The sequence below is a fragment of the Oryzias melastigma genome, linkage group LG18 (assembly GCF_002922805.2).
Source record: "Oryzias melastigma strain HK-1 linkage group LG18, ASM292280v2, whole genome shotgun sequence".
NCBI classification, from domain to species: Eukaryota; Metazoa; Chordata; class Actinopteri; order Beloniformes; family Adrianichthyidae; genus Oryzias; species Oryzias melastigma.
In genome coordinates, this window is record NC_050529.1 from 16786612 (window position 1) to 16799911 (window position 13300).

The 13300-nt window shown below is 34.9% G+C and overlaps 3 protein-coding genes across 3 annotated transcripts in view; 1 reads left to right on the forward strand and 2 right to left on the reverse strand.

Moving 5' to 3' along the window:
- The first annotated feature begins 496 nt into the window (after nt 1-496).
- On the forward strand, nt 497-4174 carry LOC112156424 (probable E3 ubiquitin-protein ligase ARI8). Its single transcript, XM_024288690.2, has 4 exons — nt 497-861; nt 932-1032; nt 2288-2446; nt 2525-4174. Exons 1-4 carry the CDS (start codon nt 786-788, stop codon nt 2975-2977), a joined length of 789 nt encoding a protein of 262 aa, XP_024144458.1. The 5' UTR covers nt 497-785; the 3' UTR covers nt 2978-4174.
- A 2653-nt stretch (nt 4175-6827) lies between these two features.
- LOC112156080 (ubiquitin carboxyl-terminal hydrolase 17-like protein B) lies at nt 6828-10331 on the reverse strand (the record flags this gene model as incomplete). Its single annotated transcript, XM_024288233.1, is given in 11 exon segments — nt 6828-7131; nt 7210-7247; nt 7326-7363; nt 7440-7562; nt 7634-7765; nt 7841-7936; nt 8099-8224; nt 8302-8372; nt 9813-9928; nt 10018-10120; nt 10195-10331. Coding segments are annotated over 11 exon segments (1199 nt in total), but the record flags the coding sequence as incomplete, so codon positions are not given.
- A 1891-nt stretch (nt 10332-12222) lies between these two features.
- Nucleotides 12223-13300, reverse strand: part of LOC112155964 (uncharacterized protein DDB_G0292642-like) — a 2429-nt gene continuing 1351 nt past the window's right edge. Inside the window, exons 3-4 of the mRNA XM_024288056.2 lie at nt 12910-13065; nt 12223-12827 (exon numbers count right to left, since the gene is read on the reverse strand). Of these exons, the coding sequence (XP_024143824.1) occupies nt 12369-12827; nt 12910-13065 (615 nt within the window). The 3' untranslated portion in view covers nt 12223-12368. The remainder of the gene's footprint in view (nt 12828-12909; nt 13066-13300) is intronic.

Sequence of the window (13300 nt, forward strand, 5' to 3'; positions counted from 1 at the left end):
ACTTTTTGTTTATTAAAATCCACAACAGTGTCATAAGAATAATATAAATAAGAGATTTTTTTTTATGATCCAATTTAGCCCAGAATACACATAACTTTTAGGACAGAAGATGATCTCTAAACATTTCCATGAAAATCCAAACCTATAAATGTAATTGTTTCCAAAAGTTTTTTTTTTTTTTTTGGTTAATTTAGGATAAATTAAGCTTTCACATTCTGTTCCTGTTCAACTCTCCAAGGTGCTGAAATATTATATTTAGAGCATTTTGATTTTGCCGTTTAGAAGGTAATTATTCCCAAACATTAAAAATAAAGATTTGTTCATAAATGACCTTTTGTTTGTTGTTGTGCTGCAGGAAAGTCCTGTGCTTTCACGCTCTGAAACTAAAACTTTGTTCTAGTTATATTTTTAGTTTCTCATTTGTCAAATAAGATTAAAATCAGCATCACTGAGTCCATAAACTTATTTTATTGTTATAGGAAATTTAATTAATTTATTTTTCCAAAATTGTAGCAGAAGAAATTCTCCCGCACAGACGTACAAATTCAATAAAACAGCTTTGATTTGTGGTCATGGAGACGTGAATGTTTTTTCTGCAGACATCTACTCTCACAATCGTGTTATAGTACGTGCAGATGTTCAATATTTCCAAGGAGGACTCTAAAGCTATTCACCCCTGTTCTGCAGGTATGTAGGGGGCGGAGCTTTCACACCACATGGCTCAATTGTAAGTGAAATCGAAACCATTTTCTTTAGTCACATTACATTCAAGCAGCTGAAGGAAGATGAATACAACAGAAAAGAGCTACGATCCCAACGACAAAACTCTCAAGTTTGTGGACAGAGCTGATGAATTAGATTGTAAGTAGCAGGTCTTTTTTTATTTGATTTTCTTGTATTTTTAATTGATTGTGTGATTGTTTTGTCTCAGTTCTCTATGAAGGTTTTGCGTCACTGAGAGCAGAGATGTCCTGTGGTCGTGCAGTGACTCCCATGTCCCTCACCAAATGGTGCTGCAGGTTTCTGAACAGGGTATGTGAAATTACATTTAAAAAAAATCAATAATACACAGGTTCAGTGCTGGGAGAAACTTGTTACAAAAGATGTACTAAAGTGCTTTTGATATATGACATTACTTTTTTCACTATTTTGCTCTTAAAATCTTCAGTTACTTTTTTTATTACAACAGTCTGACCTGATATAAATGTCCTAGTTTAAAACACGACCATGTGACAATTAACAAACATAAACTTTTTCAGTCACTTAAATCTTTTTTCTCTTTAAGATGAATGTATGAATAAAATTAAGTGGGCAAATTTCCTGTTAGGCTCAATTTATTCAAGCACAATATATATATATACTTAGTGTTTTTAATAAAGTATCTGTAAATTGTTTGAATCTCCATATATTCCTGGCTCCTCAAGTGTTTTAGGGTCGTCTTGGTTTCTATTTTCTATTATTTAAGAGTATAAAGTTATGAAAGTGCATGGACTAAATTGAGGTTTGATCTTGCGGGTTTTTTTTACCTGTGATTTCAATTGAAGTCCTTTCTTTTTAGACCATTTCACTCCTCGCCTGAACATCAAACCCATTGATCATGGTTTTCTATATTCTACTTCTGCAGCTTTTACCTGTATAGTCATTTCAAAGTAAGAAATAAATCTAAGACAGCAATATTATAAGGTAAGGGATTATTTTCAAATCAAATCAAGCTTTATTTGTAAAGAAATTGTATACGCTCGTAACGCAAAGTGTATTTTTCCATTTAAACACTATTAGCAAAAACAAAAATTTAACACAAAGAAATTATAAAACACACACACTCATATAAACAGCATAAAAAAATCACAAAATTATTTATAAATACGATGTGATGAGTAGAAATCTAGTTTAGGTAGAGAAACTTGTTCTCACCAAACAACCAGCTAAAAAGTAATAACTGATAAGCAGGGGATCGCCATTTGGAAATAGTACAACACGACACGGGGGATAATTTTCGTATCTTTTTTTAAATAAAAAAATAAGATTCATAATACCTCCAGTTGTATCCAAATGTTCTATCAAACCATAAGTATGTTCAAATCTGAACTAAAGAGGACCTCCTGAATCTAATATGACTTGCAATTTTTTACAATAAAATTAAATATTTTTCCGTTAATATCAAAAGTAAAAAAATAACTTTTTTTGCAACATTGAATAAAGTTGGTAGATGTTCACTAATTTGTCCCATCTGTTACAAAACTCATAAGACGTATTTCTGATTTAGGACTTTCATGTTTCTCTGCAGGGGGAGAGCCGGTTTGTTTGTGGGATGACTGACTGTAATAAGGAGTGGTCTTATGAGGAGGTCTGTAAAATGGCTCTGCTGACTCCTGAGGAGAAGACGTATTTTGAAACAACTATGAAAAGCATTGATGACAGAGAACGAATGAAAAATACAAAGTTGGTGAGTATTTTAACGAAACAACAATAATGTTAAATTAAACTTGTATTGATTCTTCTGTCATCTTCTCATTATTCTTAGTGTCCTGAATGTAAAGTCCCAGTGACGAGGAACGATGACTCTAACTTGAGAGTGCGTTGCCAGGTTTGCTCAAAAAAGAAAAAGGACTTTGATTTCTGCTGGCAGTGTCTGAAAGAGTGGAAGGGTCCACAGCCACGCTCAGACCGCTGTGACAATGACGGCTGCTACAGTGAAGCTCTGACAACTCTGAAGAACTGCCCAGAAATAGTTTTTCTTTCCGTCAAAGACGTCACAGGATGTCCCTCCATCAGAGCCTGTCCCACCTGCGGCTCTCTGGTGCAGCACAGCTCAAAATACTGCAAAAGCATCGTGTGTCCTCGATGTAAGGTCAAGTTTTGCTTTGTGTGTCTAAAAATCATGACTGAATGCACAAAAACAAGTAAACCATATTCATCCTGCTCCAGTGGAGTCGCTCCCAGACAGACCTCCATCCCTGTGAGGCATCAAAGGTGATGAAGAACATCAGAGTGGGCCAGCATGAACAATCCAGGGGCGTAGCAAATAATTGTAGGGGCTCAAGATTTCACTTAAAAATATTACTTTTGTTATTTTTGCAGTGCTTAAAAGAGTTTCAATTGACCAATATTGACTTAAAAATTTGGGGGTCAGCTGGCCCCCTTTGCCCCCCCTGTAGCTCCGCCCCTATTACGGATGAAAAAAAGTGTTCCGGAACTTGTATTATTCCCTTAAAGTATGTATAAATAAAGAGATTTATGCAATTATTATTTCATGTTTCTTATTTTTTTGTGTGTACTTCTGTGGGTTAGAATCTACGTTTAACCCTTTAACGCCTGAGATGTCGCTGGCTACGCCTTTAACTTACTACAACTTTTCAACCATTGGAGAAAGGTGGAGAAAAGCTGCTTTTCTCCATTTCAGAATCCACTGGACTTATGTTGGTCGCCTAGAGTCAAAGAAAATCAGCACTGGAGCTAAAGTTAAGACTGTGCTGCATAGAGAACATATTTTGGAGTTTTCTTGCCCTCTTTTTGGTGAATGCAGCCAACGAGGTACGAGTTTTATTTTTTTAATTGATGTCACTTGTCATCTTGAAACTTTATATTTAGGTTTGATTATTTGTGTGTTAGTTTGAACGTTATTTTGTGACGTTATGGACAAATGAAGAATAAAGTCATTGTTGCAACAAACTAGGGTCTGTTTTCTTCACACAAGAGAGTAAAACTTTGTTTTAAGCGTATCGTGGTCTCATCAACCAAACCTGAAGTGAATCCAGTGACCCCCACAGTGACAGACACCCATGAAAAAGGCTCTAGTATGAAGAACTGGACAGCATAAGATATACGCCTGCTGGCTAAAGAAAGTCACTACACTCCATGAGCGACTGGCTGCACAACTCACCCCGAATGGCTAACAGAGGGGCGAACAATCCTGATCCGGAACAATCCTTCAAACTACCGAACAATAACCTGTCTCTCCACAACATGCAGCATTGCAACCATAATAAACCACCAAAGAAGTGAGATTTTTTTTTCTATCCTCATGACCTTGTAACCTCATGTGCAAAGTAACCAGTTTTCTTTGCTCCTTTCACTTTCACTATTGGGACGTTTCTGATAAATCTCTCTCATTCTGGTAACAATTGTTTTTTCAGGTTGTGGCAAACACCTGATAAACCATCTTATATAAAAGCTAGCCAAACCCTGCAGAAGTTTTAGGTGCTTTCCTTTGTTGTTGTGATGGTTTCTTCCTGCCCTCTTTTTGCTGCAGGTCACGTCAGGTCGTTTCATTCCTCTGATCTTCTGAGGGAAACAAGAGCGCCACACAGTGGGACTAAAGGAGAGGTGCACAAATTCACTCAGGAGGAAAAGAGATTCAGTTTTCATTGAGGAATTCTGACTGACAAATATGGAGAATCTTTCTTAGAACATCCAGAACGAGTTTTTTTTCAAAGGAACAACAAGTTGCACATATATAAATCAATAATTTCTAAAAACATAAAATAAGAGAAATAAATCAGTCATCATGAGATACATCTGTTAGTTCTTACGCATACAGTAAATTACACACAGTTATGCTTTACTTAACATTTTATTTTTTCATTTTCTCCACACAAATTATTATTATTCAGTCTGTAACTTCTAAATAATTATTTATTCTGTACTAACACAAACGCAACTTAGCAAAAAAAAACACAAACCTTAATAAAATCAAATGACAAAGACAAATTTCATATTAATTACATAAGAAAACTTATTATTATTTCATAAATTACTATGACATATTACAGATCAAGTTTCATAATGAATCCATGTTAGTCATTAAAACAAAACTACTGCCATATTTAAGAAATTATAATTAGATCATGTAATCAACAGTAATCAATAATATGAATCACACATCAGGAAGCAAAATAATTGATATTTATGTGATTAGAAAAGACTGTTGCCTTAATTATCAGTGATTATTCATCAATTATTAAAGCAACTGCACTCTAAAATATTATAACGTATCCAGCAGATGGCGCTCCATGTTTACAAGAGATCAACCAAAAGTTTTTCTATAGTTCTCTGCAGGGTTTGATTATAAATGTAATTAATATTATGTTATTAATAATATAAATAAATCAGTCTTTTGTGTGAAAAATCACATTTTTTTAAATCGATGTACTGGATGCTATCGGTAATGTATTAGTATAAATTGACATAGATGAGTGTTATTTATAGATTTACAGAGAAACTCCGTACAAGAAGAAAAGTGAATAATTTAGGGATAAAAAAAAAGAACGTCAGACTGCAATAAGTGTGAATGAATTTTAATAACATTAATATAGTTTTGAACAGAAGTTTCAAATATAAAAGTGTGTTTGGGTACTGCACACAGGTCTCAACTATTTTTTTTTTCATAATTTCTATTTAAAGCAAACTCTGTAGAATTTGATTATTTATTAGTTTGTGGTTTTTAACTAAAATGTTACTACTAAATTACAGTGACACACTGTAATGTGACTCTACTGCAGAAACTAAACCTAAATCAATGAGTTGGAAAGTACATGTTCAGAGAAACACTTTTGGTTTCTCTCAGGGTGGGAGGGGCTAATTTAACGTATTCCCACCAAAAGTTCTAAAAGCATCATGGGACTTTCCAAAGCCTTGGAGAAATGATTCATTGTTTTATGTAAAAAAATCTATTCTATTCTATGTGTTCTTTAAGAATTCCACACAAATTCACCACATATTCAGTTATTTGATTTTATTTGCAATCATGTCACCAACATTCATTTACAACAGAAATGATAGATTTCTCATTCTCAAAACATTTATTGGGTTTATTTCTATAAATAAATCAATCAATTATTCAATCAGCATCTCAACATAAATGATAGATTCACATATTTGCTGAATCATTTTCATTTAAACGTGAAAAAAAATCAAAAAGTTCTGCATTTACCATCATTGCATCCATCAAAATCTATTAAATGAAAACTTAGTTTGTCTTGTTTTTACCTGAGTGTTACTGACAAAAAATATATTTTTTACTTTACTGATTGATATTTGACTTTCAGCATCTACTATCCCACCATTTGGTTTTCTTTTGGACTTTCAGAAACCATTCCTGTTGTTTATTAGTAGTATTTGGAGATGTCAAAAGCAAATATTAGCTTCATATACTTTTTTAATTCTAATTAGTCTTCTTACGTTTATTACAGAAACACGAAGTTGTTTTCTTTGGTTTGTTTTCAGACACTTCTCCTCGAGTTTTTATCTCATTCGTAGGTTCAGGGATTTGCTCAGGTTTATATTTTTTCTTCTGTTTTTTTGTCTTTTCCGCAGCTGAGTTATTTTCTACATTGTTTGAACTGGACCTATTACCGGTCTCACTTTTCTCTTCTACTCTTTCACTAACTTCCCCCTCTTTGCGCTTCTTTGAAGTTTTCCTTTGGGATCTAAATAAATTTTTGAACTTTTGAAACTTTGTTTCTTTCTGGTCTTTTTCTTGGCTCTGTGTTTCTGGTTCTGTGTGTGCATGAGGAGAACTCTCTATCATCTCATTTTGATCTTCATTCCCTTCAGTTTTCTGCTTTTTAGCTAAACTCTTCCTACTGGGATCATTTACTGGTTGTGGATTCTCTTTTTTTCCTCTCATGCTCTGATTTTCCACTGGATCTTTTGTTTGAGATTTTGTTTTCTCAGTGGTTTCCATCTTTTCGTCGTTGTTCTGTTTAGCAGACTCTCTCTCAGGTTTTTCTGGAGAATGTTTTCTGATCGGCTGAAGGTTTCCTGATGCAGTAGTAGCGTCAGGTTTTTCTGCATTTACATGTGACACATCCACTTTTCTTCTCTTTCTTTTCTCTTCCTGGTCATTTCCTGCCGTGTTGCAGGACTTCCTGTCCTCGCCCTCCGTTTTTACATGTTGATTATCTTGGTAACCATGTGACGGTTTGTTCGGATGAACTTCTCTGTTTTGACCTGCTTCCACACTGAGACCAGATTCCAACCTTCTAGATGTTTCATTTGATCTAGTGTCTGTTCTGACTATTTCTAACTCTCCTTCCTCATCATGATTGTTCTCCACACAATGAGCTGGGTTCCTATTGGCGTCATGCAGGACTCCTCTGTTGTCAGGGAAACCTCCACCTGCAGCATGAGCTAAAAAGTTCAGATAAAGTAGTAAAAATAAAACTACAAGAATCTTCAAAAGCGACAGAAGGGAAGCCGGTTTCTTACTTTTCCGCTTGTAAAACAGAAGATAAGCACTCTGGGATCTATAGGGATAAATGTAAGGAAGAGAAATCAATAAAGTGGTTTAAGTATTTCAGTTAAATATATAATAAAGTTCTTACTTTAAACTCTTGTGTTCCTGGAAAGGTTGGTCTCTAAGCTGTAATAAAAAGAAACAACATTTTTAAATATGTGAAACTTTATTCAGAATATTTAAAAACAACAGAAAATCTTACATAAGAGACGCTGGAGTCATTAAAGCAAAACCATCTGTCTTCTTTTTTGATCGTTGCAGTATAATGTCCACCTCTCAGACTCCCAAAGTGCTCCACAAAGGCGTAAATCTCATACGTCTGATTCTAATAAACACAGAAAATAACATTTTTATAACAACACTAGAAATGAATAAATGTTAGATCTAAAAGAGTACCTCTGGTATGTTTATGGTGTGAGGAACATCCACCACCCGGTCGTTTTTGACGTATGACATACAGCTGTAGTTGAACTCGAACCTCTTCAGCAGGAGCATCAGCACCTCTGGATGACGTGTGATGAAGCATTTCTGCAAAACAAAAGGAAAAACAGTCACTTGGAGAAGATAATTAACCATATTCACAGATACGCAGTTAAGACTCACAGTTGAAGCATCACTTTTTTGGCTGCACTTGTCACAGTAGAGCTGGTTGTCTTCATCCAGATGTGACACCTTAAAAAACTCCTGGAGGCCATCTACCTATGGAAGCATTACATTTATAACTTCATAACTGTTCATAACTCCAGTGTTAAAATTCTATGTAACTTTCCAGCCGTTTGACATGATAATTCCAGTCGATTCTAACGAATCGACTGGAATTATCGTGTCAAACGGCTGGAAAGTTCCAGTATGTTAACTCACCACGTTGTAAAATTTCTTGTGTGATTTCACCAGAGCGAGAGGAAGACTCATGAATTCAGCTTCTTCATCAATTGTGTCTTCACACTCTTTACAAACTGTACTGTTTGTCAGTTTTCCCTGGAAGACCTGAAATTAAAATTAAAATTAAAATACAGATGGTGATGTTTGTGAAAACGACATCCACCGTGACCTCCGTGTTTCACCTGGGAAGCCTCCTCACTGCAGAGAGTTAAGATCTTCTCAAAGTACTCGGCTGCATCGCGTTGCTGATTCACTGGAGGAGCAGGAAGGAAGATTAATACAATACATTTTATGTGACATTTATCCTCTAACTCAGGGGTCTGCAACCTGCAGCTCCGGAGCCACTTGTGGCTCTTTTATCTCTCCATAGAGGCTCTGACCAAAGAAAAATAAGGTTAATAATTTAGATTATTTGAGTTTATAAATGTATGTCTGAGGTGCACCTTGAAGATGAACTATGTAAAGTTTTTTTTACATCTCTGCTGACTTTTAAGAGGTCTTATTTGTTCTATATTTACTCCAGAAAACACGGATTTCAAATACTAGGCAAAACTTTGGTAAAAGTCTTATTATTTATTAGTTTAAAGCACAAGTCTGGTGCAAAGCGTCTTTTATTTTGAAAAAAAGTCATACTAGCTTCTTAATAAATGTGAAAAATAATTTCACATGTTGAGAAAATGCTTGTTTCATTTTATATTTGTGTTTTTATCCATGCTACAAAGATGAAAAAATCATATTTATTATTAAAAAATACATTGTAATGAATGTACGGCAGTTTCAAAATAAAACTTGGCTCTTTTATTGTTAAAGGTTGCAGACCCTAGCTCTGACATGTATAAAATATAATTTATGGAACAAATTCAGCAATATCCATCTATTTTTTAAAAAACTTGCTTTATTCCATTTCAGGTCATGAAGTTGCTGGAGCCAATCCCTCAAGCATCAGTAGCTCACCATCATCAAGTATGAAGGAGGAGTGAATAAATAATTCAGGGGTGTCAAACCTACGGCCCACCAGATGGTTCAATCCGGCCCAGTCACAAAGAGAAAACAAATTAAGGATGTTGGAAAAAAAAGGGCAAGTTTCTAATCCATTGCTGTGGCGAGTTATGGTTATTTAAAGAAATGGCTGCAATGCGCAATTCTGCCACTAGGGGAAGCAAAGGTAAGGAAATACAGGCAGAACAAGAGAGCAAGAAATAATTTCTTTGAAAGGGCGTGCCACGTCTGGGTCACCGCTGTCAAGTTGCTATAAAAATGATCAGGTTTGACACCACAATTGTCAAAAAGATAATAATAAAAGCTCTAATAATAATAAAAATAAATGATTATGCTACTAGGTTGCTTGAAACATTTTCCATCTGAGAAAAAAAACAAAATATCCTTAAAAAACTGAAAATCACCAAAGAATAATTTATGTTTTTGTCATTTTTCTTACTGATTTGCATCACATAAATCAATATATTAAACATCATAAATCATGTTTTTTTTCGTTTATCTTACGCAAACCAATATATTATCTTGAATTTATTTTATATATGATTTCACAATAAGATTTTTGCATTTAATCATATCATTTAATGTGAATTGAAGGTGCTAACCTTTTCTAAAGTATAATTTATAGTGATCAGAAGCACCAGAAACATCCCTGACTCATTATGTAGAGATTAACAGTTAAACAGTCATACTGTACCTCTGTCAATGCCCAGTTTATTAGTAACCTGAACCGTTTCTGCTGTTCGTCTGCTTAAATCCTCAAACAAGGCTTTGAGTTCAGGATCTATGTAAGCACTGTCATGGGTTTTGCCTCTGAAAAAAACACAATTAACACTTATTATAATTACAAATGTAATAAGCAGCTGATGTTTGTTATTTTGGAGTTAAATTGTGTTCCAAACCTGTTCACAGCATCTCTGAAGCCTCTTGTCCTGAACAGAACCTGCAGAACACTGTTCAGGTAACATGTTGATCCCTGGTTGATCAATCCAAACATCCGACCTCCTGTAAGAGAACGTAGTAAAAAAAAAGTTAAAAGTGTTACAAAAACTGGTCAGAAAACACAACAATGTTCTTACCTGGATTGTTAGACTTGGATTGATATTCCCGATAATAATTATAGGAGCTCATGTTGCATCAAAGCTTGACTCTTTCTCCTCTCATTTGCTCTCAACGTTTCAGTCAGCAGCACCGCACAGAATCATCGCCTTTCTCCAGAACAGAAAGTGATCTGGAGCTTGCTTTACTATCGGGTGCAGAGGTGATGTTGCGTTCAGGGTGTGTCCGAAATGCCAAACTTTAGTGTTAGATCACAAATGTAAGAAATAGATTGAATTAGTTCCAAAATCCCCGAGGAGTTATATAAAAAATAATAACAAATGACTTTTTTTGTATTTGTATTTAACATTTGTTGTTAAATCAGTGGTCAGTTTACATGAAAGGAAAAACTCAATAGTAGGGAAATGCTTTTGTTTAATGTTAAATATGCTTAAGGGATTTTTTTTCTTAAATTGTGAACACATCAAAACCCTCATTGCATTTATTTTTCCTTAAACTGCAGTGGTGCATTCACGGAGTGTGGGAAACTCTCATTTTGCATGGTATTGAACAGCCTCACAATTCATTTTCTATTGAGGTACAAATAAAAGCCATTATCTTATGTCACATGACTTCTGGGAAATCTCTCAGGGGAAAAACTGTCAGCAAAAATCTGTGAAACGTCTGATCTAAATTTGATGGTGGATCAATGATTCTCAACTTGTTTCACATTTTTTGTAAGAAAGTGTCTAAAAAGTTACTTTTGTGCTAAAAAAAAAACCCTACTGAAGGCTCTGTGTTTGTATGTAACAACATATATCAATTTTAAAACATTAAATAAATGTAATATTTTAATTATTTAAACTTATTTTGACCCTGACAAAAAAATATTTTTACACAGATGTACTGACTAAAAATGAAAATCGTTTTTTTGATTTTTTGTGTTTATTTTAAGCCAATAAAATGTATCAGTCATCGTGTGTAGAGGCTCAAAAAGTAGACAGAAAGTTGTGTAGAAGGGCAGTGATAAGATAATGAGATACTTTCACTTTCAATTTGCTGCTTTGGAGCATTTCCTTGAAATTGAAACAGTAAAACAATCAGAATCAGTGATAGTAAAAAGGAAAAAGATAAGATTAAATCCTATAGTCCAAAGATGAAAAGCATGAAGAAACAGAAACTACAGAGAGGACAAGCTCATACTCTTTTTTAAAATACATATTTGGCAGAACAGACCTTGTTAGATAGCAGTTTGGTTAATTGTGTTAGTTGAGTGAATAGATTTTTATTTGACAGGTCTTATGTTCAGAACATAATAGGAATTAATTAACTTTTAATTTTGGCTAAAAACTACACAATCATAGTTGAAAGAACACTGGAAATGCTTTTAAAATAGAACAAAATATAAAGAAAAGTCTCAAAGAAAACAAAAAGGAGGGGTTAAATTTTGTTTTTTAGTCAGGTGTATAAAAGTTGAAGTTCCATAAGCTGTCACACACCTTGATGTGTTCAATTTGTTCTCCGCCCCTGGGGGAGGGGTGAGCTGCAGACACAGTTGCGCTTGGGAACCATTTGGTGGTTTAACCCCCCAATCCAACCCCTTATTGCTGATAATCAGGCAGGGGGGGCACTGGTGCCATTTGGTATGACTCAGAGAGGATTTAAACTCCATTATCGGGGTGGACACTCTACCACAAGGCCGCTGAGCTGATAGATTGCTCTGAAGATTATAGAAACACAAAGAAAAAAAATCACTTGAAAACTGTTTTAGTCCAACTTTATTTTCCTTTTTCCATCCTGTTGACATTTGAATTCAAAGCAGTCACAATAACGGTTGTTTATTCCTCTAACAAGCATTGATGCAAACACAAAACCATGTATGTTATATACAATTACACTTTTTGCACAAAAATGTAACAAACGCTTAAGATACATTTCAAGTCTTTATTGTAAAGCTGCTATACTTAGAGAGTAGTGAGAGATCATGATTTTTTCCTAACACAATATCAATGAATACACATTTAAGATACACGTTTAAGATAAAGCTCATCACATAGCGTTAAAATTAATTTTTTTTTAAGTCTTACTATAATTGTAATGTGTTCTCTCTGTTGTCCCTTTAATGTTCTCCTTGTTGTAAAATGTAGCTCACTGTCTTGTTAACTTTAATGATGATGATGTCTTCTATTCAGAATCCAAAGATACAGAGTCCTGACTATGTGTTCTGATGCCACACAGGGATGGAGGTTTGTCTGGGAGCGACACCATCTGAGCACGGTATATAATGACGGCTTGTTCTCAAACACTGAAATGTGAGTTTAAGACACACAAAGCAGAACTCCACTCTGCATCGAGGACAGACAAGATTTTTACACTTTTTCGAGGTGTGTTCCAGCAGAGATCCACAGGTGGGACAGGCTCTGATGGAAGGACACCCCCGGACGTCTTTAATTGATTCAAAGACGATTTCTGGGCAGGTCTTCAGAGCTTTCAGAGGCTCGTTGTAGCAGCCGTCATTATCACAGCGGTCTGAGCGTGGCTGTGGACCCTTCCACTCTTTCAGACACTGCCAGCAGAACTCATACGGTTTTCCTTTCCTTTCTGTGCAAATCTGGCAACGCACACTCAGGTTGGACTCATCTTTCCTCGTCACAGAGAATTTGCATCCAGGACACTGTGATAGAAAATCATAATACAATATTAGAGGAAACAGGTTTTAATAAACTGAAATATTTCATTTTGAATTAGATGCTCACTGTTTTGGAGTTGAAATATTCTCTGGCTGCATTTTGAGCCATTGTGCTTTCAAAGTATTCTCTTTCCTCTGGGGTCAGCAGAGCCATTTTACGAACTTCCACATACGGCCACTCCTTATTACAGTTGGGCTGACCGCAAACAAACTTACTTTTACCCTAAAGGAACAGAAAGAAAAAATAAAAGTTACTTTTTATTCAAATAAGTAGGAGCTTTCAGTGTGATTGTTGTGTTTATAGGATAGCACAACAGGACAGTTGGAACCCAGATTTAAAAAAGGGGGCGGGACTTAAGGAGGCTACAATACATCTTTAAAAATCTGAAAGTGATGCTAGTTTCATCCATTGACTGTATTATATATATATATATATATATATATATATATATATATAT